Source organism: Capricornis sumatraensis, chromosome 2 (genome assembly GCF_032405125.1).
Source record: "Capricornis sumatraensis isolate serow.1 chromosome 2, serow.2, whole genome shotgun sequence".
In the NCBI taxonomy this organism is placed as follows: Eukaryota; Metazoa; Chordata; class Mammalia; order Artiodactyla; family Bovidae; genus Capricornis; species Capricornis sumatraensis.
The window spans coordinates 64,594,862-64,619,072 of NC_091070.1; the positions used below are offsets into that span (position 1 = coordinate 64,594,862).

The 24,211-nt window shown below is 48.5% G+C and overlaps 2 protein-coding genes across 2 annotated transcripts in view; one reads left to right on the forward strand and one right to left on the reverse strand.

Annotated features, from left to right (window-relative positions):
• Positions 1-563: 563 nt before the first annotated feature.
• CDAN1 (codanin 1) lies at positions 564-13,208 on the forward strand. Its single transcript, XM_068963799.1, has 28 exons — positions 564-653; positions 888-1,375; positions 1,589-1,792; positions 1,989-2,158; positions 2,275-2,388; positions 2,471-2,549; positions 2,962-3,082; positions 3,261-3,370; positions 3,835-3,924; positions 4,843-4,918; positions 5,385-5,590; positions 5,893-6,013; positions 6,141-6,287; positions 6,386-6,552; positions 6,944-7,031; positions 7,277-7,366; positions 7,555-7,609; positions 7,821-7,954; positions 8,038-8,141; positions 8,402-8,560; positions 8,912-8,975; positions 9,143-9,221; positions 9,405-9,553; positions 10,721-10,828; positions 10,958-11,021; positions 11,182-11,363; positions 11,619-11,726; positions 12,451-13,208. Exons 1-28 carry the CDS (start codon positions 564-566, stop codon positions 12,574-12,576), a joined length of 3,693 nt encoding a protein of 1,230 aa, XP_068819900.1. The 3' UTR covers positions 12,577-13,208.
• A 1,938-nt stretch (positions 13,209-15,146) lies between these two features.
• Positions 15,147-24,211, reverse strand: part of STARD9 (StAR related lipid transfer domain containing 9) — a 114,873-nt gene continuing 105,808 nt past the window's right edge. The window contains 7 exon segments of the mRNA XM_068992648.1: positions 15,147-16,552; positions 17,008-17,166; positions 17,395-17,474; positions 17,606-17,808; positions 17,979-18,043; positions 18,244-18,365; positions 18,506-18,623. Of these exon segments, the coding sequence (XP_068848749.1) occupies positions 16,451-16,552; positions 17,008-17,166; positions 17,395-17,474; positions 17,606-17,808; positions 17,979-18,043; positions 18,244-18,365; positions 18,506-18,623 (849 nt within the window). The 3' untranslated portion in view covers positions 15,147-16,450.

Below are 24,211 nucleotides of genomic sequence, written 5' to 3' on the forward strand. Positions count from 1 at the left end.
GATCAGTTGTTGGTGAGTGCTGGAAAACGAGTGGGCAGGGGATTGAAAACTCAGCTTTTGAGAAAAGCAAGGTCAAAATGAAGTTTAGCAAACTTTATCGTAACTTCTTTAGGGTAGTGACGATTGAATCTAGAAAACTTGAAAGAAAAGAATGTGCTTATCGTAGAAGACGTAGGCATCTTCTCCGAAGAATAGTTCACCTTTACGGTCCGGCCGCCCGCCCGGACCCTTGGTCTTCCCCGCCGCGTCCCCGAGTCCCGGCAGGTCACCCTCGGGCCAGGGCAGCCGGGGCCCGGCTTCACCGACAGCAATACGCTGCTCTTGGCGGGCCACCGGGCCTCTTGTCAGGAACCACGGACCCAGCCAAGGCCTTGAGCCAAGGCCCAAGCCGAGCCTCAGTGCGGGGAAGCCCCGCCGTCGGCGGCGGCGGCCCCGGTCCCGCCCCTGGCCCTGCCCCTCCGCCCCGCGGCCCAACGGTCGCCCAGCGGCGCCGGCCCCGCCCTTCCCAGGGCGCCCGTGGCGCGCCGGCGCCTGCGCAGTCGCCTCAGAGCGCCCTGACCGGGATGGCGGCCGTTTTGGAGTCGCTGCTGCGAGAGGAGCTGTCGGTCGCAGCCGCTGTGCGGTGGATCGCGCGCAGCGCCCAGAGTTCGGAGGTAACAGCGCCGACACGCCCCCAGCCTGGCCTGAAGCTGCTTCCCGCGGGAGATACCGCTCCTCCCGTCCCATTCCTCTAGAGTGCCTGGCTGTCAGCCGGGGCCGAGTGCGCTCCAACTAGGGGCCGCTGCCCCGGCCGCCCGCCACCCTCAGCACGCCCTGCGGCCCCGGCTGCTCGCGGCCCCGGGCTGGCAGCTGACTGACTGTCTCTCCCCTCGCCACTTCTCCCTCAGGATGACCCCAGGGAGGCGGCCGCGCTGAGCTCACTTCGGCCACTGCGGAAGGAATTCGTGCCATTCCTGCTGAACTTCCTGAGGGAACAGAGCAGCCGCGTCCTCCCGCAGGGCCCCCCAACCCCCGCCAAGGCCCCGGGCTCCTCGACAGGCTTGCCAGGGAGATCCGGGGGCCCGCCGCGGGGCGGCCGCGGAGCGCGCAACCAGCTCTTCCCTCCGATCGAGGCTTCGAGCGCCACCGCTGCTGACGCCCCTTCGGCCCGCCGTGGGGGCAGGAGGCGGGGCCCGGGGCCGGCCCGCGAGCGAGGCCGCGGCCCCGGGGGCCTGGAGGAGGGGGTCAGCGGGGAGTGCCTGCCCTGGGCCGGGGGCCGGAGGCCCAGGAGCTCTGGCAGCCCCAGCAGCCCCAGCCTCGCGCGCTCTGATCCGCCAAACCTCAGCAACCTGGAGGAGTTCCCTCCCGTGGGCTCCGTTCCCCCCGGCTCTGCAGGGTGAGAATTAGCTCTCATCTAAAATATGGCTCTGCTAGGGGAGTTAAAAAATTAAGGCTGGGTGCTCTGTAGTAGAGCGTGGTAATAACAAGAAAGTAGGGGGTGAAATATCTACGTGGTGAGGGGCATTTTGCAAGGGGTGCTAGATGTTATGGTGGAGGGGGAGATGCTTGAAGATGGGAATTAGGAAAACCTATGGCTGCTCTTCAACAGGACCAAGCCTTCCCGCAGGATCAACCCAACTCCAGTGAGCGAAGAGCGATCACTTTCCAAGCCCAAGACTTGCTTCACCTCACCCCCAATCAGCTGTGTTCCCAGTTCCCAACCCTCAGACCTAGACACTAGCCCTTGGGGCCATGGGCTTCCCTCAGGGTGCAGAAGTCTGCAAGAGGAGCGGGAGATGCTCAGGAAGGAGCGGTATGGCTTTGCTGCTCCTGGGGATGTCAGCTTCCTTTGGGGGGTGGGATTTGCAGGGCTTTTCCCTGTGAGTAATTTGTCTCCTGGGAACCCTGGGTCTGTTTCCTGGGCTGTGGACATGTCTCTAAGGAACCTGACTGTGGCTGTGGAGGGGAAGCCATGCTGACTGCTCATGACATTTTTCTTTCCCCGGTAGCTCTAAGCAGCTGCAGCAGTCACCTACTCCTGCCTGTCCCACCCTAGAACCAGGATCTCCTCACCCCAGCCGGACAGGACACCTCACAGCTGAACCCGCTGACCCTGCCAGAGTATCTTCCCGCCACCGTCTGGAGCTGGTTGCCCTTGTCTACTCTTCATGCATTGCAGGTGAGTGAGAACAGAGCCCTGGAATGAAGACACTTGTAGAACTACAGGGTAAAAGAATTGAACTGAGCCTTTGTTTTGACTGGCGTTCAATACCCTGGAGTTTCCTTTTTAACCAGAGAACCTGGTACCAAACCTCTTCTTGGAGCTTTTCTTCGTCCTTCAGCTCCTTACTGCCCGGAGGATGGTGGCTGCCAAAGACAGTGACCTTGAACCAACTCCGGGAGCTGTAGGTTGGTGAACAAGCCTCTTTTTGAGAAATGATGTCTGGAAATGAAATTGTTTTTAACCAACAGCTTGGTACTGTCCTTCTAGATTCCCTGGAAAGCCCTCTGTTCCAGAGTGTCCATGATTGTGTCTTCTTTGCAGTGCAGGTTTTGGAACATCAATTTCAGTAAGTTTCCCCAGCTGAGGCATTTGAACCTTATTCACATTATTCACTTGATTCTCTGGCTACTTCGGGGGCATGCTTGTGCTTGACACAGATGTAGTGACCCTAGGCCTTTTCCTACATGTAACCCTTCAGTTTCGTGTCAAAGCTATGAATTTAGCCCTTGAAAGAATCAAACTGCCCCCAGTAGTCTTGGTAGCTGACCTTTGGGTTTATTTACTGTTTCTGCTTTGCTATCATTAGCTGCTCCATACGGTCTCATTTCCTTTCCCTTTATCATCTTTAATCCTTGGTGCATGACTTTTCTTTATGTACCTGCTCTGTGCTCCAGGTAACACACTGTGTGCTGTGCGGATGCCAGCTGCCTATTTGCAGTCTGTCCCATTCTCAGTCATGTGTGCTCTTATCCCTGTAGCGTTCTCTCCCACCTGGACAAAGGGACATTGAAGCTGTTGGCTGAGAATGAGCGATTACTGTGTTTCTCACCGGCTCTGCAAGGTCGCCTCCGAGCTGCCTATGAGGGCAGTGTCGCCAAGGTAGTGACCCCATCTTAGACATCTTCTAGCCTGGATCTGACCCTTCCCAGTCTCATAATCCAGGCGGCCCAGCTTACACCACTGTAGTGTCATGTGGCCTAAAACTCTGGACTAGAATATGGGGATGAAGTTTTCTGAGCGTGAACTCTGCTTTCAGTCCCTAATGTCACTGTTTTAGGTCTCTCTGGCGATGCCACCTTCTGCTCAAGCTGTCTCCTTTCAGCCAGAAACTGACAATCGTGCTAACTTCTCCAGTGACCGAGCCTTTCATACTTTCAAAAAACAGAGGTGATAAGAAAAGGGGACTCTGGGGGAGGGGATGAAGCAGCATTTTCTCCGGGATAGGCAGCCTATGTTGTTTTCATAGAAACTAGGTGTTTGGCACTAACGGGTGTAGTTTAGCACCACCAGGCCCTTCCTAGCAAACATCTTAAGGGCCACTTAGCCTCATTCTCTTTCACACCCATGGACTCGCACCTCTGACAGTAGCAGCTTTCTCGCAGGTGTAATGACTTTGGCCACAGGGTTCTCAGATGAGAGTGCCAGATTAGCCTTAACTGCCCACAGAAGCAAATGAAGCATGTGGTGTACTGCTGTCGGGTCTGTGGGATTATCACATAGAGAACCTTGGAGAGGATAAGCAATGGAGCTGTGAATGGTCCTGTCTACAGTTCTGAGCTAGAGAAGGCACTCCTGAGAATGAGTTAAGCCAACTGTGCTTCAGTTGATCAGACATCTTATGTGTCTGCCAGGGATGTGTTTTATGAGGTACTTCGAGAGTGGGAAGATCGCCATGAGGAGCCTGGCTGGGATTTTGAGAAGGGCTTGGGCAGCAGGATCAGGTATGTGCTCATACACTGATCACTTTTTCCTGCTTCCAGCAGTGAGCAACTTAGTGGTGTTTGGGTAACTGATTAGAGAAAGGCTTCTCTCCCCACCCCGAACTCCTTCTAGCACAAAGCTGTTTTCTGTCTTCCTTAATCTCTTAGTTACTGCCACCTCTGCCTCTACTCGAAAGGGATTTATTTCTCCAACTCCTTCTACTCAGAAATCATTTATACTTGCTCTGTGATTGCAAATGATTGATAAAGTGGAACACTCTTATTCCAGGTTGCGTGAGTTTTTGCCTGTCACTGGCTTAGACCCTTTCCAACCTCTATTTTCTCCATCATCTAATCTGACAATACAAGATAACTTTGTGTAGCTGGATAACTAGGATACAGAAAGAGTATCCTCTTGTCTGGTGATCTCCCATCCACGTTGGTCATGAAGCTTACTGGCAGTCAGTGTAGACTGAAGAGGAGAAGGGTGGTCTCATTTCATGTTGGTTAAGTGTAAGGTTAAGGGCTTCCCTGGGGGCTCAGATGTTAAAGAACCTGCCTGCAATGCAGGAGACCCAGATTCTGTCTCGGGGTCAGGAAGATCCCCTGGAGAAGGAAATGGCAACCCATTCCAGTATTCTTGCCTGGGAGATCCCAATGGACAGAGGAGCCTGGCAGGCTACAGCTCATGGGGTGGCAAAGAGTCGGACATGACTGAGCGACTGACAGTTTCAGTAAGTGTCTCTCTAGCCTTGAGGGATCTTGGTGCTAAGGAAAGTATCCTTTACCTTTTCCCATATCCTTGTGCCAGCCAGCTCTGGTAGAAGGCTGCTTAAGCCCCTGGTAGAGGGCTGAAAGTCTCAAGGATTGGCTTGTTCTCTCAGATCTTTCTCCCCTTCTTCCTCCCATCACACTCCATCCCTGCCTCTTATTCCTCAGAGCCATGATGGGTCAACTCTCTGCGGCCTGCAGCCACAGCCATTTTGTTCGACTTTTCCAGAAACAACTTCTCCAGGTAATTGCTCCAGCAGGAGGTCTGTCTCCAGTGGACAGTATGTATTATAGGTGCCAAGGAATGGCTGGCACTTTGGGACAGGACAGGAGAACAGGCAGGTCCTTGGCTGAAGAGTAAACAAGAGTTCTGCTCTTCCTCCGTGGGCCCCCTCACACACCCAGTTCTCCTGGCCCTCCTTCAGTCCCTCCCTGCTTTCTTGCCCATGCTTTGTGGTGTGGTAGAAAGAGTGCAAGGTTAGGTCTGGTTTCAAATCCTCGTGACCCTATGCAGATGTTGAATCTTAAAATTTCAGTTTCTTCACCTGTAAAAATAAGAATATAACACAGACCTCAAAAAATGTATCTATGGCACACAATATAGGGTGGGCATCCCGTATTGTTCACTGCTTCCTCCTCATTTTCTTCACCCCTTCTTTCCAGAAAAACTCACTGGTTTATCAATTTCTCTCCTCCTCCCCCTGCCCCAGATGTGTCAGAGTCCTGGTGGTGCTGGGGGCACTGTCTTGGGTGAGGCTCCGGATGTGTTAAATATGCTTGGAGCTGACAAGCTGGGGCGGTTGCGGCGCCTACAGGAACGGCTTGTGGCCCCTCAGAGCAGTGGGGGCCCCTGCCCACCCCCTACCTTCCCAGGCTGTCAGGGCTTCTTCAGGGACTTCATCTTGAGTGCCAGCAGGTAAAGGTCCCCTGTCTTGCCGAGAGTGGGGGCAGAGGCCCGAAGAAGTTTGTGTTCCCAGAAGGGCAAGAGTTTGCTCTTCTTGGCCTGGAATGTCAGCGGGTGGGACTGGGGGATGCCCAGCCTCCTTCTAACCCACACTTCCTGCTTCCATTTCCCTTCTCACTCTCTCACCTACGAAGGTAAACTCCTTGTTCCTTGACCACCTGTGTCTGCCCTACTGAGCCTTTCTGTCTGGAACACCACCTCTATTATCCTTCCTGCACCTCTTCCAGTACCTTTTTTCCCCCTTCCCTTCATAGCTTCCAGTTTAATCAGCATCTCATGGATAGTCTGAGTTTGAAGATCCGAGAACTCAACAGCCTCGCCCTTCCTCAGCCTGAGCCTAGTGACGAGGATGGGGATTCAGACGTGGACTGGCAGGTTAGAAAGCAGAAGAAAGGAGGCTCTGCTTTAGAGGGGAAAGGATATTTTCAAGAAGTCTGTAACAGATGTGGTTTTGTTCTAGAAGCCTAATGCTTAGGACCTCTTACTTCTTGATGGCCTGCAGGGTGAACGGAGGCAGTTTGCTGTGGTGCTGCTCAGCCTAAGGCTTCTGGCCAAATTCTTGGGCTTTGTCGCTTTCCTGCCATACCGTGGGCCTGAACCACCCCCGACCCGTGAGCTCCAGGACTCCATTCTGTCCCTGAGGAGCCAGGTGAATGGGGGCGCTGGTAAGGAGGGAGCTGGGAGGAGCCGCACGGCAATGGCGTTAGAGGGCTTTCCCCAGCCCCTGACTGACCCTGGCCCTCCCAGGTGCCCCCAGTCCTGGACGTGCGAGCTCTGCTGCAGCAGGGGCTGCGGGCACGCCGAGCAGTGCTCACAGTGCCCTGGCTGGTGGAGTTCCTTTCTCTTGCTGACCACATTGTCCCCATGCTGGACTATTACCGCAGCATCTTCACTCTCCTGCTGCACCTGCATCGGTGAGTCAAGAGAGGGCAACGCTTGAGAAAAAGGTGCAGGGAGAATGTTGCTGAGACTGCTGCTTTTTGAAGAGGGCCAAGCAGCTTGTGCTTCCTGTGTGCTTCCATAGCTGTAGCTGACCCTCAGGGGAAAGGCCAGGCCTTGATCCACAAGGACAGACAGTGGGCAGTTATTTGCACTTTGATTGGTCCTTTTCTGTTCCTACTGTGGCCCAGCTAAGAGTGAGTACAGATCTGGGAGAGGTGATGAGACATGGTTGCCTACACAACAGCAGTCCCTTTTAGGTCTCCTTTTGAGAATCACCTTCCCAGTGATAGCTTTTTTTTTTTTTAACTCCATTCCGTTTCTTTCATTGCACAGATTCCACTCACACCCTCATTTACCTTTTAGGAGCTTGGTCTTGTCAAAGGAAAGTGAAGGGGAGATGTGTTTCCTGAACAAGCTGTTGCTGCTTGCTGTCCTAGGCTGGCTTTTCCAGGTTGGTGGAATGAGGGTCCAGGTTGGGGAAAGGGGGTATGACTTCTGTGGCTGGAAATGGGCAAAGGGAAAGTGTAGGACTCTGACAGAGAGCAGGACCAGACGCTAAAGGCTCAGAGGAGGAAGGATGGGGTTGCCATAGAGGAAGGTGGCTTTGAACCTGGTTGTCTAAACCCTGGAACCATGAAGTTGGAGGTGTGATAAATCCCTAAAGTGCTGGCTGGCACTCCCCTAATCTCTTGCCAGATTCCCACAGTCCCTGAGGACCTATTCTTTCTGGAAGAGGGTCAGTTGGATGTCTTTGAGGTGGACACAGTAGCCTCAGAGCATGGCTTGGTAAGTATTGGGGTCCAGCCAGAGCCATGGGAACCACAAGAGTAAAGGAGGTAGCCTGCCTGTCGGCGGGCCCAGAAACACAAGCCAGAATAGAGGCTGAAGTCTCACGTAATTCTCTAACCTGACCGCCCCATTTCTGGGAGGAAGGGAAGCTTCCCTTCCCCAAACTGACCTGTTCTCTCCCCCAGGACAGCATGCCTGTGGTGGACCAGCAGCTGCTCTACACTTGCTGCCCTTATATTGGTGAGGATACTCTTCTCCAAGGGTCCTTGGTCCTTGGCCTGCCCCTTCATGAGTACCCAAAATGCATCCCATGGGCCCAGCACCCTCATACTTTGTTTTGTGCTTAGGCGCTCCCTGATGCCTCATTCTGTCTATTCCACAGATGCTTAGTCTGGATGCTTGGGAGGGTGGGACAGTTCTGGAACTAAGCACTTGGGCTTCTCTGATGCAGGAGAGCTCCGCAAACTGCTCGCTTCATGGGTGTCAGGCAGCAGTGGAAGGAGTGGGGGCCTCGTCAGGAAAATCACCCCCACCACCACCACGGGCCTGGGAGCCCAGCCTCCCCAGACCACACAGGGGCTGCAGGTAAGGGGCAGGGTGGAAGCAGGGGCCACCTCATGGGTAAGGGAAAGGGAGCCCTTCCCTGCACTGCTCCCTCCTCCCCACAGGCACAGCTGGCCCAAGCCTTTTTCCACAACCAGCCGCCCTCCCTGCGCAGGACTGTGGAGTTCGTGGCAGAGAGAATTGGCTCTAACTGTGTCAAGCATATCAAGTGAGTCTGAGTTGAGGGGGTTGGGAATGGAGGTGTTGCAGGTCCCAGGCTCATTTCCTTATCCTTTTCCCCCTTTTAACACCTTGTTGCCAAACTGAGGAAAGTCAGCTGAGGGGTGGGGACAGGGGCCCAGTGGGATGCGGAAGGCTGAAATGGCTAATATTCTTTCAAGTTAGTTCTGACTTGGTTTGCTTGAATTTGCAGCCCCTTTCCAATTCAGCCTTTCCAACTACCTCAAAATCTTGCTGTTCCTGCTGCAGGGCCACGCTGGTGGCAGAGCTGGTGCGCCAGGCAGAGTCGCTTCTTCAAGAGCAGCTGGTGACACAGGGACAGGAAGGAGGCGACCCAGCCCAGCTGTTGGAGATCTTGTGTTCCCAGCTGTGCCCTCACGGGGCCCAGGCGCTGACCCAGGGGCGGGAGTAAGATGCCAGTCTGTTGGGATCCTCTCATCGCCACTCTTCTCTTAGCCTTTCCTTTCCTGTCCTTTTTTTTCTTATATTGTTTATTCCGTGTCTTCTCCCACCCTGCTTTTGTCATTCTATTTTTGCCTGCCCTGTAGGCTCTTATCTTGGTTTTTAGAGGTTTAAGGACCCAAGTTTAGAGTCGAATTGGAAAGGCATGTGGTTGGTTGGGTGTCCAGTCTCCTGGCATCTGGGCCAGAGAGCTGAGCATGCCCTCCCCTGTGGCAGAGCTCTCCCAGCTCAGGGGGTTGGTGCACTCAGGGACCCAGCTGATGTCTCAAGACATCACTGACCTCTGTCTCCTTTCAGGTTCTGCCAAAAGAAGAGCCCAGGTGCCGTGAGGGCACTGCTTCCTGAGGAGACTCCGGCAGCCGTACGTAGGAAGTAGTCCTGGGGTGGTGGGCGGGGCTGGTGGGAGAGGAGTGCTGTGGGGCTGTGTGTGTCAACATGCACATGAGGTGGTGGGCGGGCCAGTCCTGGACTTGGGCATTCACCACTGTCCTAACTTGCCCCTGACTCAAAACTACTTCTGTGTCACAGGTTCTAAGCAGTGCTGAGAACATTGCTGTGAGCCTTGCAACAGAGAAAGCCTGTGCCTGGTTGTCAGCCAACATCACAGGTAAGGTCCAGGGAAGGGGAGTGACTGACCAAGTTTTTCGAGTGGACTGGCAGGAAGTTGGAGGCCACTTGGGGGAAGACAGGACTCAGGGCCAGTTGGCAACAGGGAAGGGCAGGGGTTGGCATGGTGAGCCTGTGCAGGGCTGCTTTGGTGACCCTTCTCTGTCCTCCCTCTGACTTGCAGCACTGATCAGAAGGGAGGTGAAAGCGGCCGTGAGTCGCACGCTTCGCGCCCAGGGTCCTGAGCCAGCTGCCCGGGGGGAGCGGAGGGGCTGCTCCCGTGCCTGTGAGCACCATGCTCCCCTCCCCTCCCACCTCATCTCCGAGATAAAAGTACACAGCTCCCTACTCCCTTCGGCTCCCCTCCTCCTGCTCCCTGCTCTTTTCCTAGTTGCCCTTCTTTCTTCCTCAGCTCCAGTATTTGTGTAGCAGCTTTCTGTGTTGTCCAGCTAGTTTCCATTTTGTTAACTGAATGGAGTTAGGCAGGGCTAAATGGAATTGAATGGTTTTAGTAATTGCTTTTCTCTGACTTTTGTACTTGAATCACCCAAAAGGGTGAAAGGGAAGAGGGTAGATGTGAAAATTGTTGACTGAGTACATGGTACATAGATGATATCGGGAGTGGAGTAGGGAATGGCTATCTAGTGCAGTAGGAAAGTTCTAAGGAACAGTCATCCCCAGTATTGGGACAGTATTTCAGAAACACTCTCCTATGTGGGAGATGATGCTTGTTTGGTTACAGGCAGTAAGAATAATCTGTCAGTGCTCTTAATTTGATAAAAAGAATTTATACTGTCTAGAACAGGAATCAGTGAACAATTCGTGGGCCAAATCCAACCTGCTGCTTGTTTTTGTAAATAAAATTTTATTGGCACATGGCCACTTTCATTCATTTACAAATTGTCTGGAGCTGTTTTCATGCTCTGCCGCAGAATTGGAGTGGTTGGGGCAGGGACCTAAACTAGTAACTGGCCCAGATCTGGGGTAGTAGTGTTGTAATAAAGATTGAAACTAGGGACAAAAGAGGACTGACTCAAGTTTGAGAGTATATAAGACGGAGAAAGAAACTCTCAGCAGCCGTTAGCTACTGGTTTTCAATACACAGATGATTTCTGTCCTGAGGCCTCGACTCTCCTGAGAAAATGAACGGAGAATCATGAGGGACAGAAAATACCGCATGTACGTGATAGGACATAAATGCTTTCAGAACTGGCTTGGTACGGCATCTCGAGCTCTCTGGCAGCACACTGCCCCTTGGCTTACCTATTCCATCTGTTCCCTCTGTCCACTTGGTTGCTTCTCCCAGCTGTGCTGTCCTGCCCTGCCCTGCCCAAGTCCCAAGTCTAAGGGCACCTTGGCCCATCACTTCACCCCAGAGCCCTGTCTTCCTTTCTGCCTCTCTCCACTGGCTGATCCCCATCCCAAGCCACATTCTCTGTGGCCTCCTTGGCCCTGGCCTGGCCTGAAGCCTTACTCTGCGTCCACCCTTCCTCTCTGCAGGACGTGCTCTCCTTAGCTGTGGGGCCCCGGGACCCTGAGGAGGGAGTTGCCCCCGAGTATCTGGAGCAGCTCCTAGGCCAGCTGGGCCAGATGCTGCGGTGCCGCCAGGTGAGACATGGCATGATGCTCTTCTGCCGTATCCTTGTCTGGTGCCTGGTAATCAGAGCTGCACTGGCCCAGGGCTGCTGCTTGAATTATGGTGCTAATGTCCAGGGTCTCCTGTTTTTCCCCCCCCAGTTCCTGTGCCCACCGGCTGAGCAGCATCTGGCAAAGTGCTCTGTGGAGTTAGCATCCCTCCTTGGTATGGCTCCTTTTTATCACAGCCCTCTGTTGCCAGATCCCCCAGTTCTGTGGGTTGGGTACAAGCAAGATTAGAAAACAGCTTTTTTCTGCTCTTCTTCCTCCCAGGGACACATGACCCTGCCTCCACTTCTTAAAGCTTGGCTTTTCTCTTTCCACAGTTGCAGATCAAATTCCCATCCTGGGGCCTCTGGCACAGCACCAGCTGGAGAGGGGGCAGGCTCAAAGGCTCCTGCTCATGCTGCTCTCCCTGTGGAAGGATGACTTTCAGGTGCCAGTTCCACTGCAGCTGCTGCTGAGGCCAAGAAACGTGGCGCTTCTGGCAGACACTCGGCCGAGGGAGGTGAGCCAGAGGAGGTGGATGGGGGCTGGCGGGCAGGCTCCTTAGAAGGCTCTGCAGTCATCTTTTACACCCACTGCCCCTAATGTTATTAGCTGCTTTAGTCCCCTTTTCTGGGGCTGTGCTTATTTTCTCCTGTACACTGAGAGAGACTCCTCAGTCTCATCTCCCCTCCTCTCTCAGCAGCTCTGTCGTCTTTATCAGGCTTGCTGTGCAGTCCTCTTAGCCCCCTGAGCTCTTTCTCCATGTGTATTGCAGTGGGACCTGCTGCTCTTCTTGCTCCGGGAGCTGGTAGAGAAAGGTCTAATGAGACGGATGGAGATAGAGGCTTGCCTGGGCAGCCTCCATGAGACCCAGTGGCCAGGGGTAAGAAGTCTTCATATTCTATCTGGAGAGAGAATAGGTGTCATGTCCCTTTTATCCTGAAAGGGGGACAGGTGATAGGGCCTGGCATCCTGAGAATCTTCCGAAGCTCAGCGAATATTGTCAGATGTCTTGAGGACCACCCTGAAATGAAATGGCTGCTCTGGGGCACCTCCTTCACATTTAAGTAGCTGTTATATGAATGACTGTGTCCATGGAGGAAGGGAAGATGGCAGATAATGAGAAAGCATGGCATAGCTCTGGCAAACCCCTCTGATGGTGGGGTTGTTTCTGGCCACACTGCTTTTCTTGCAGGGTCAGGGTTCAATCCAGGGAAACTGTGGAGTCCTAACCACTGGATTGCTAGGGAATTCCCAACTGTGGGTGTTTATAATCAGGATAACCTGGATTTTAAGCTTAGTCAGTCCTTAATGTGATTTAGGGCAAAGTAGTTTCTACACTTAGACCTTATGGGGTTTTTCAAGATGAAATAATGTGCATATGAAGTACTCATTAGTGGTTCTGAGCCTCCCAATAGAGGCTCGCCCTGTTGGACTTGAGCATCCTAGAGTACTAACAGGACAAGTCCATTTCCATGTAGAAGGCAGTTGGGAAAAAATAAAATACCTAGGTTGTCTACTCACAGCTTAGCTAGGGCTTCATATTTGGGATTGATTGATTTAGAATTAGGTGCCTGCTTTTTCAGTCACCTTTCTGCTTATTCCAGGATTTCTCTGAAGAATTAGCAACACTGTTCAACCTGTTTTTAGCTGAGCCCCATGTGCCAGAACACCAGCTAAGAGCTTGTGAACTGGTACAGCCAAACAGGGGAACTGTGCTGGCCCAGAGCTAGGGCTGGAAAGTGTCCCTACTTTAGGCATCTCACCAGAGCGCTGGAACCCAGCCTGACTGTGCCTCAGGAGGAGGCCCCAGAGCCATCCCAAGTGCCCACTGTGACCCGTGCTGCTGTGGAAGTAGCTCAGTCTGTCATCAGGTTTCCTGCTCACATATGAAGCAAGAGTGTGGCTGCCTGGCATCCCACGGACGGCTCACCGTCCCAAGTCCAAGAGGAAGAAGGAGGGGTCACTGGATTCAGGATTATGGTAGAAAAACCTAAAGACTCCAGTCCCGGAGAAGAAGAGTTGGCTTTATTACTTGGATACTAAGTGAAATGACCCATGGGGACTTGTTGACACAAGATTCGAGCCCCACTTGCTGCTACCCCAGTATCTCTTAAAGCTTTGTGGTTTGGAAAATCATGACAAAGGCAACTGACTTCTACTTAACTTGTGAGTAAAGTTAAACATGAATCTTGGGAGTCTACATTTTCTTACCACCAGGAGCTGGACTGCCATCTCCTTAAAAATGTACAACAGATGTGGGGCTCGCCCAACAGAAACCTGCCTTTCACCTTGCACCCTGCCTGCCTTCAGTCCCGTGCAGGTAGTAACTTTTGACTCTAGCTCCATCCAGGGGCCAAGCACGGGCAGAACACTAGAGCTTTTTAAAATAAACTGTTTTCTTTACTAAGGGCTTCTTGTCTAGTTATTTTCACCTTATTCGTCCCTGTAGAAGGCTGCGAAGTCTCAGGTGGGCTTGGAGGTGAGTATTGACAGGGTAGAGCTGTCCTAGTAGCTTGGCCATTCAGCAGACACTAAATGTTCCCGTATGTGAGACCTGCAAGCCAGAGAGCCTGGGGCCCTTATTAATTAATTCACTGCCAACAGTATTGACTTCTGTGCAGCTCCCTTTAAAGGTTTAGGATGTGTGAAATTTCTACTCACCAGCCCTTAGGATGCTTGTTTTTGTGGGGCGGCGGGAGTTGGGGATGTTTGAGTTGACTCAGAACGGAAGCATTCTAAATGTCTATAAATGGTGCACTGATTCTAAGAAAGCACTACTTTGATAACGTGCATTAAATTCATTCCTGTAAAATTCATGGTTTTTCTACTTTGGCAGTGTGTGCAGAGAGATTCAGTCTCTGCCAGGGAAAGAAGGGTACTCAGTGAGCCCTCTTGAAGTGACACAAAATCTGTGCATGTGTGTGTATTTCTTAGGAAAAGTTCTCAGCTGTCAAAGAGGTCTCCAACCCAAGGAAGCTACCTAGGTAAGAGGCTCTGGGCCTAAAGAGGCCTGCTGTGTGCCATTACAGTAGGTCCTGTCAGCACAGAAGGGTAAAAATGGGAATGTCTCCCATACCACTCTAGTCACACTTCTGCTTAGTCAGGCTGTGACCCGCCCTTCCCCTCAGCTCATCCAAGTCAGTAAGTTTTTGCATCTGAACCTTTTTTCTTCATCTGTCCTTTGAATCTAACATACTATAGGAAATTCTGTAAGTTCTGAATACTTGGGAACCAAAAAAGTTTTAAGAAATGTCTTATCTTTCTGCACCCATCAGGTATGGCTCAACGAAAGCACTGCTCCAGGAAGCTGAGTCCCAAGGTAAGCAGCTACTTCAGACACTCAGCTCCATATGAGGTGAGATAGACAAGCAAGCAGGGAGGAAAAGCCTGGAGCACTGGAAGATGCCGAGTTAAAGGCTACTCAGCTAAACAGCAACAGGCCCAATTCAGGAAACAACGCTGGTCTGTGTGAACCTTAAAGGCGTACTTTAGGTAGGCAATAAGAAAGGAATTAGAGACAGGCAGCTAATGAACTAGTGAACTCATTGGTGTTTAGATTCTTTTCCATATGCCTGCTTTCTACTAGTTATCTAAAACAGTGGTTTTCAAAGTGTGGTCTCCAGACCAGCAGCCTCACAATCACCTGAGACTTCCTAGAAATACAAATATGTAGGCCCCTCCAGGCCTTTAAATCAGAAACTTGAGTGGGGGCCAGCCTGGGGTGTCACAAATCCTTTCCGTGATTCTAATGCACAATGATGTGTGAGAACCAGATATCTTAACACCAGCATCAGCTAATGTTCTTGGATTTGCTGACTCACATGCCTGGCTGTGGCTTCTCTAGTTCAGGGGATATGGTCTCCTCGGGGCTGCCTGCCCACATGTTCAGATTCCCACTGGCTCTGTCTCAGAAGCTCCAGTGGTACATACCTGCTAAAGAGCTTCCTTCCAGGGCTCTGTGGTTACCACTGGGTGTGACAGTGACTGTTCTGGAATCGTCCCTCTTGTTCATACCTGGCAATAGCTGGGAAACTAATCTGGTTGCTCTTTATATGCAAAGCAGTGCTGAGCTCATAGGAAACTATATATGTGTAAACTATATAGCTTGAAACTGGGCCATGAACAGTTACTGCCATCATAATCGACACTGAATTCTGAGCTCAAATGACACACTTAGGCTATCCCAGGGTAGTCTTCACTGAATAAAAGTACACACTGGACTTTTAATTTGCAAGTGTTCTGAACTTTTCAATCAGTGGTCTTAATCATATGAAAAGATATGGGAGTACATAAATAGGCTGTTAAATATATCAAGTGTTACCAAAATATTAACCAGAAAAATAAGTTTAAAAGCAATTTAAAAAAAACCTTCAATAATATATAAATAACTTAATTTGAGGTAAGAGGGGAAAAAAATCCTGCAAATACTTTCAGGAAAATAAATCTCTGCTGGACTATGCAGAAATTTACCTTTTTACCACATCATCTCAATCCCCATATGGTCACCCTCTTCTACCAAAGATTCTGGTCACCAGAACTGAAGCCAAGAACCTCTCCCACCCCTACCACTTTCAAGTAACCATACAGAATAAAAGCTCAAGTTCAGTCAGAAAACTGAACCCAGTCTCCATCCCACCCTAGAACAGAAGGGGCTACAGCAGTGTGTGGAGTGCTCAAGAGCCTGAGGGCTGGAACCAAGCCTTTGAGTGAGGTAAGGAACGGAACTGAGCTTCCTCCTAACAAATCACTCACCTCCTCCAGGAAATCCATTATCATCCGTCTTCAAAAGACAGTTTTTCATCTCTGAAATGAGATGCCCAAGCCCCATCCCCAGTCTTCCTCAAGGGTCTGGGGCCCCACTCTGACCCCAAATCTATCCAGCCAACTTCTACAGTGGTTTTTCTCATTTTGCTGAGCTCTGGAGTGGCGGCTCCATAACACAGCACTGGTCAGTACTCCTAACAGGCCAAGACCCAAATGAACGTCCTCTCCTGTGAGGGAAAGGAAGGGGGTGGGGGCAAGGCAAAAATTAATAATAAAGCAATTAGTAAAGATTCAAGGAGGAGAAACAATTCTACATCATCATTCTGGTTTGTGTAGATGTTTTTTTAAACCATTTTCTGTTTTGGTATTTCCTAACACTCCATCCCACAGTGGAGCTGAATGCTGGAGGCAGATTCTGAGTGCTGGCCGACAGCAGCTTGCTTCACCAGCCCAAGGGCTGCACCAAACTCAGTAAGCACCATGTCAGAGCATTGCCATTTCCCAGCTCTACTGGCTGTACCCAGTCCTGATCCTTGAGTAGCCTATATGCCATAGGGTCCCAGAGACAGACAGGAAAAAAGGTGAGAAATCCAAAAAGGTGAGTTGAGCTTCATTCACGCTGGACGGCCAGAGCCAGAAACTCAAGCGCCCTTGCTCTGCAGAGATGCCAGCTGTGACCAAGTGCCGACCAGGTTTCACTGGAACTTCGGGGCGGAATGCCGTCTGCTCAGTCGGCCACAGCAGGTAGCCTTGGCTCTTCTTGCATCAGGATACAGAGAGTAACAAGAACTGCCCCAGCATCTCTGGGGCATCCTGGAGTGCCATCTTGACTGTGAGATGCTAACTACCAAGGAAGGAAGCAAGTCTGGCTATAACCAGTGGCTGCTGTTTGATGAAGGAGCTTAGAAGTTGAGGGGGGAATCCTGGAGCACCAAGTTCTACCTGAAATAAACCAGAGAGGGAAGAGTTAAAGATGCACACTGGGGCATGCTTCGGCCATAAGTAGCTGCGGTGATGGGACAAACTCTGAACTGAACTGTGCACAGTCCTGTACACTGCTGTTCAGATCTAGACAAAAGCTTCACTTTCCAATGCCAAGTTAGGGAGAGGCTGCTGCTCTGCCTCATAATAACTCATCTATCTCCTGAGGACCCTGAGAACAGCCAGAGGATGAAGGCCACCAGACTCTGAAAATAGCTTTCAAGAAGGTTGGTCACCTGTGCCTCATTCCTTCTTCTGATTCGCCACTGATTTGTGACCCAAGAAACCCTAAAACCTCCAGCTTCAGGCCACAGGTCCTGGGTCCTAAAGGATGTTGAACAGCTTTACAGTAAGCTCCCATGAGGCTGGGGTCAAATCAAGGCATGCTGTGAGACCAGCTGCAGGAGGTGGATCACCTGGGCTAAGTAGATGACTCTGGTGATCTCCTTCCCTTCCACAGTGAGGGGCTGCAGGATCCAGGCGCTGGGCAGGATCTCCCCTCGGACCATCTCCCTGCTGGGTCTCGGCATGGATGCATCATACACAGACTGAGCTGCCATGACAGACAGTTGCCCCTGGAAACACAGCAGTGTGAGTTCAGCCTATGTAATGTGGCTCCACCAGGGACAGGCTCCAGTGCAGGCAGTACCGTGGAATGCAATCTTCAAGGCCCTCCCCACACACACACCATGTCCAATTTGCCCTCCTCCCCCCCGCAGAGGACGGGATGCCCACAGAGATTGCTTTCAACAACACACCAGCCCAAGTTCCTCCCACATCTTTACCACCAGCAAGGCAGGCACCTCTCTGGCTTCCACGCAGACACAACAGAAATCCCGTGGCTGCTTCAGTGCACACACGGTGGTATTGCACACCAGATACACTGGAGGGGCAGGGATGCAGAAAGTTAGAAGGTGCCCTGTGACACCCCATCATTCTACAGCCTGACACCCCGCTAGACCAAGCCTGAGTACCCAGCCTCCCAAGAGAGCTGCCTCTGTTCCCTGGGCTCACCCAGGTTGATGCTGTTGGTCACCCGCTGGTGTAGCCTCGCTGTCTGGATGGGCTTATGGTACAGGGGCCACAAGGTGGGGTCACTCACAGCTGCCCACACATGAGACAGTGGCTGGGACACCATGCCAGCCCCCAGGAAGCCATGCCGGGTAGGAGAGAACATCTTGTAGTATAGCTGCACCTCCTGCTCCTCGCCCTGATGGCTGGGGGAGACACCAAGGGTGGGGAAGAAGAGGATGGGGTAAAAACTGGGTTCTAGGGTCGCAAAAGAAGAGTTCAGGTGAGGGACTCAAGGAAGCCAGGGTGGAGAAGGCAAAGGAGGAGACAAGGCCAGCAGGGCTGCAACAATAAGACACTGTGCAAAGCAACTTACTTCCAGCCGGCTGCTGCCCGGCAGCTGAAGAGGTTGTTCAGGTTATCTGAGCAAGCAGCCATTACCTGGGGACACAGTGACCACACCCAGATTAGTGGGCACAGTTGGTACAAAGCAGGCCCTTGGATGAGTCCCTCAAGCCAGCATTTCCTGAATTGCCCCTTTTGTAAAGATAGAGAGCTGCTGAAGAAGCCCTCGTCTGCCCTGTTCCTCCCCTCTCCCTCCTCCCTCCCCACCGAGCAGGGTCTGCTGCCGGAAACCTCACATCAGCCATAGAGAGGTCCACAATGTGCTTGGCCAAATCCTTGTATGAGGAGGAGAAGGAGGTCCCTAGGCTGGACAGGCTGGACGGGGAACAGCAGCAACTGCCCAAGGCGGCTCTGCGGCCTACAATGAATAGGTGGAGGCTCCTGAGTATCAGGGCCTTGGGGCAACACTGGCATGCTGAGGGACAACGAGCCCCCAGGATCTAGCAGACCTCAGCCCTGAAGTCCCCCCACAAGGCAGGTACCTGCCCCACCACTCACTGTAGGCTAAGCATTTCCAGGCAGAGCTGGCCAGATTCAGCTGATTGTTCCTCACTGAAGAGCGGCCCCGCACTTCCCCTATCCAGGAGTCTCTGGAATCAGGCAAGTTTGTGTCACCCTGCAGAAGAGAAGATGCTCAGGACCAGAGCCAAGGGAGAGAGAGAGCAGAGCACCAGAAAGCCAGTGCAGAATCATCTCTGCCTCTGAACTGCACAGTCTTCAACATAAAGGCTCCAGTGAAAAGGTCATCCCCACGGGATTACAGGAAGCTGGATGCCCCCAAGAAGGCAAGAGCAATAGAAACCAGTCCCTGGAGGGTTTCCTTGCCCTTCAAGTCACAAGTTCAAGGTTTCTTATAAAAGAGTTCCAACAGGGATCAGTATAAACTGGGGCCTGAGAGGTACCAGGGGTCATTGGGTGGGGGGACCCTCTGCCCACTGAAGGAACTGGAATGAGGCCATGGCTGGAGCTGTGTTTAGTGTGAGCAGCAAACAAAGCCCAACTGGGAGGTGGGATGGGGAGGGAAAGTGATGGGCTGTGAAAATCTTGACTTTTGGCCCCAGCCCCACGTCCAATGGCTAAGCCCAAGGTTGTAATGTGGAACCAGTTCCAGTCCAGTCACTAAATTGTGTCTTACTCTTTGCAACCCCATGGACTGCAGCACACCTTGCTTCCCTGTCCTTCACCATCTCCCAGAGTTTGTTCAAACTCATGTCCATTGAGTCGGTGATGCCATCCAACCACCTCATCCTCTGTCGTCTTCTTTCTCCTCTGCCTTCAATCTTTACCATCATCAGAAAATTTGGAGCCAGACCCCACCTTTACTGCAAGCAGTTCCTCAATGACACGACCCTCGACTTCTGCTGGATCTAACAGGCACTTACCATCCTGCCTCTATCATCAGTTCTAACTTTGTGCTGCTTTAAACACAAGAAGACGTAAACAGAGGTACTCTGTCTCCATCTTCACCCTGATGCTGGGAAAGGTTGAAGGTGGGAGGAGAAGGGGACAACAGAGGATGAGATGGTTGGGTGATATCACCGATTCAATGGACATGAGTTTGAGTAAGCTCTGGGAGTTGGTGATGGACAGGGAAGCCTGGTGTGCTGCAGTCCATGGGGTCAGCCAAGAGTTAAGACATGACTGAGCAACTGAACTGACTGACTTTTACATAGTATTACAAATGTGCACTGACCACATCTTGTATATCCATTCTCTCACTGATGCATTCTCTCAGTTCAGTTCAGTCGCTCAGACGTGTCCGACTCTTTGCGACCCCATGAATCGCAGCACGCCAGGCCTCCCTGTCCATCACCAACTCCCGGAGTTCACTCAGACTCACGTCCATCGCTACTGGGTTCCAACTCATTATCACTTCAAATAAGGCTTTAGGAAATAATTTCATACATGTTCCCTCATAATCTCTGCAAGCACTGCTGGGTCATAAGACTTTATAAGGTTCCTATGTCCCCAAGACCTGGCATCATATTACTTTAAGCTGACAATTCAATAGGATTAAACATTTCCATTACCTTTGTAACTATTCCTAAACATCGAAAAAGAAAATTTCAACCTTTTTTTTTTCTATGAAAAGTATAACATTGATACCAAAATCTGAAATATATTGTAAAAACAAAAAATACAGGAAAAAAATTCATAAATACTGACACAAAATCCTAAATACAATATTAGCAAACAGACTCTGAATGTACATTAAAAGAAGATATCCTAAGTATATAAAGTATTATAAGAATGTATGAATTAATTATTAGCCCCCAGATCAATTAAACACTCATCTCTAGAGACTCTGAAATAACCTTCTGGATAAAAATACTCTATAAAATAGTAATACATAAATGCCTCCTTAGTATTGCAAAATACATCTGTTTCAGCTCAAATGTTAGCATTCAGCTTAAATGAAGGAAATTCCTGAAGCATTCCCACTAAAGCCTGAAATAAGAGATGAGGGTGTTTACTGTCATCACTGTTATTTTATTTATGCTGGGACATTAGGTTCATTCAATTAGGAAAGAAGAAAATAGTGGTTCAAGAATTAGGAAAAAAAATGGTCAAATGATCACTATTTGCAGAGGATGTGGCTGTATATCTTAAAAAAAAAAATCAAGGGCACAGCTTCACAATATGGTAAGCACTAACCACATATGTTTACTGACCATGTGAAATGTGGCTAGTGTGACTTAACTGAAATTTTAACATAATTAAATTAAGCTACCTGTGTTAGTGACTACTGTATAAATGTGGATCTAGAGAATCAGTCAAAAAATAGTATGGGCACAAAATTAATACACAGCATTCAACTTAACTTTCATAAACACAAGAAAACAACCAGACAGAAGACATACAGGAAGAGAAAACCTATTTATAACAAATTAAAAAGATAAAGCAAGAAGAAATCTGATATGTAATTTTAGAGACACATGAAGGGAAAGTTTTAAATCATACAAAGGACTGAACCTTCTATATTCTTGGTTAGGAAATTACACAGGATAAGATGTGATTTCTCTATAAGTTGATTTATAAATCTAATATGGTCCCATTTAAAATACTAAGAAGTTTTTATAATTGAGCTAAACAAGCTAATCCTAACTTTCATGTAAAAAACAAACATGAAGGAATATACTACAGAGCTTCAGAGTTGGTGAACATGTGATTTGGGGAGGGTGGTGTTTGTGATTTGAAATTACATAATAGAGCAGCACAGGAATAAGCTTGTGGTAGGAGGGAGAATTTAAATTTTACTCTATTCAACAATCATTATGGGGAGGAGACAAAACGGTGGAGCAGAAGGACTTAACCTTACCTCCTCTCTGAAAACACCATAATCACAACTGCTGACTAATCATCAATAAAAGACTGACATATAAGACCAGATGAACTTAATTTATAGACCATTTCATCCAAAAGCAGCAGAATACACATTCTCAAATGTACACAGAACCTGCTCCAGGGCCACAAAGCAAACCTTTGCAAGTTTAAGAAAACTGAAATCATATCAAGCATCTTTTTTGACCATAATACTGAGATTAGAAATCAACTACAAGAAAAAAAAAAAAACTAAAAAACACAAACACATGGAGGCTAAACAATGTTATTCAGTGACCAATGGATTCCTGATGAAATTAAAGAGGAAATAAAAAAATACCTAGAGACAAATGAAAATGATCCAAAACCTTTGGGATGCAGAAAAAGCAGTTCTAAGAGGGAAGTTTATAGCAATAAAATCTCACCTTAGGAAATGAAAAATCTCAACAACCTTATCTTACACCTAAGGCGACTAGAGAAAGAACAACAAACAAAACCTAAAGTTAGTAGAAGGAAAGAAATCACAAAGATCAGAGCAGAAATAAAGAAAACAATAGAAGAGATCAATGAAACTAAATGCTGGTTCTTTGAAAAAGAGAAACAAAAATGACAAACCTTTAGCCAAACAAGAAAAAAAATTAATAAAGTTAGAAATGAAAAAGAAGTTATAATTACAGAAATAGAAAGGATCATAAGAGACTACTACAAGCAACTATATGCCAATAATATGGACAAATTCTTAGAATGGAACAATCTTCCAAGACTGAACTAGGAAGAAACAGAAAATATGAGCCAGACCAATCACAAGTACTGAAATTGAAACTGTGACTTAAAAACTCCCAACAAACAAAAGTCCAGGAGCAGATGGCTTCACAGGCAAACTCTATCAAACATCTAGACAAGACTTAACATCTATCATTCTGAAGCTATTTTTTCAGAGGAAGGAACACTCCCAACCTCATTCTATGAGGCCACCATCACCCTGATAAACAAAACCAAAGACATCACAAAAAAAGAAAATTACAAGCCAGTAACACTGATAAACACAGATGCAAAAATCCTCAACAAATACTAGCAAAACTAATCTAACAATAGGATCATTAAAGGATCATACACCATGATCAAGTACAATTTATCCCAGGGATGCAAAGATTTTTCAATATCCAGAAACAATCAGTGTGATACACCACATTAATCAATTGAAGAATACAAACCATATGATCATCTCAACAGGTACAGAAAAAGCTTTTGACAAAATTCAATACCCATTTGTGATAAAAAAAAAAAAAACCTCTCCAGAAAGTGGGCATAGAGGGAACCTATCATAACATAATAAAGACCACATAGGATAAACCTACAGCTAACATCATACTCAATGATGAAAAGTTGGAAGCATTTCCTCTAAGACCAGGAACAAGATAAGGATGCGCCCTCTTACCACTTTTATTTAACATAATTTTAGAAGCTCTAGCAATGGCAATCAGAGAAGGAAAAGAAATAAAAGAAGTTGGAAAAATTAAAAAAGAAGTAAAAGAAAAATTGGGAAAGAAGTAAAACTGTCACTGTTTGAAGATGACATGATACTTACTATACATAGAAAATACTAAAGTTGCTACCAGAAAGCTACTACAGCTAAATGAATTTGGTAAGGTTGCAGGATATAAAATTAAAATGCAGAAATACTTGCATTTCTACACACTAACAATGGAAAACAGAAACAAAAATTAAGGAAACAATTCCATTTACTATCACAGCAAAAAGAAAAAAAATAGCTAGGAATATACCTACTTAAGGAGGCAAAAGACTTATACTCTGAAAACTATAAGGTGCTGATGAAAGAAACTGAAGAAGATACAAACAGATGAAAAGATATACCATGTTATTCGATTGGAAGAATCAGTATTGTCAAACTGACCATACTAACTAAGGCAATCTACAGATTCAGTGCAATCCCTATCAAATTATCAATGGCATTTTTTACAGAACTAGAACAAGAAATTTTAAAATTTGTATGGAAACACAAAAGACCCTGAATAGCCAAAACAATCCTGAAAAGGAAAAATGGAGCAGGAGGAATCAGACTCCCTGACTTCAAATTATACTAAAGCTACAGTAATCAAACTGTATGGTACTAGCACAAAGATTTATAGATCCATGGGACCAGATAGAAAGCCCACACACTTATGGTCAATGAATCTATGACAAAGGAGGCAAGAGTATAAACTAGAGAAAAAATAAACTCTTCAATAACTGGTGCTGGGAAAACTGGACAGCTACAGGTAAAAGAATGTAATTAGAACACTCTCTAACACCATACACAAAAATAAGTAAAAATGGATTAAAGACCTAAATTTAAGGCTAGATACTATAAAACTCTTAGATGAAAACATAGGCAGAATACTCTGACATAAATTACAGCAATATCTTTTTGAATACACCTCCTAGAGTAATGAAAATAAAAATAAACAAATAAGAACTAATTAAACTTAAAAATCTTTGGTGCAGCAAAGGAAACCATAAACAAAATGTAAAGACAACCTACAGAATGGGAGAAAATATTTGTAAACAAAGTGACCTGGGATTAATCTCCAAAATATATAAACAGCCCATGCAGATCAATATAAAAAAAAAAATCAAAAAATGGGCAGAAGACCTAAACAGACATTTCTCCAAAGAAGATAAACAGATGGTCAGAAACACATGGAAAGATGCTCAACATCACTAATTATTGAATCAACTCAAACTACAATGTGATATCACCTCACACCAATCAGAATGGCCATCATCAAAAAGGTTATAAACCACTAAATGCTGGAGAGAGTGTGGAGAAAAGGGAACCCTCTCTGTTGATGGGAATATAAATTGGTACAATCACTATGGAGA

Bases quoted from the DNA above. Each gene is read 5' to 3' on its own strand.
- CDAN1 (XM_068963799.1), top strand. From the start codon at position 564: ATGGCGGCCGTTTTGGAGTCGCTGCTGCGAGAGGAGCTGTCGGTCGCA. The intron at 8,561-8,911 runs GTAAGATGCCAG...GTCTCCTTTCAG, and splicing joins GCGCTGACCCAGGGGCGGGA to GTTCTGCCAAAAGAAGAGCC. The intron at 8,976-9,142 runs GTACGTAGGAAG...TCTGTGTCACAG, and splicing joins CTGAGGAGACTCCGGCAGCC to GTTCTAAGCAGTGCTGAGAA.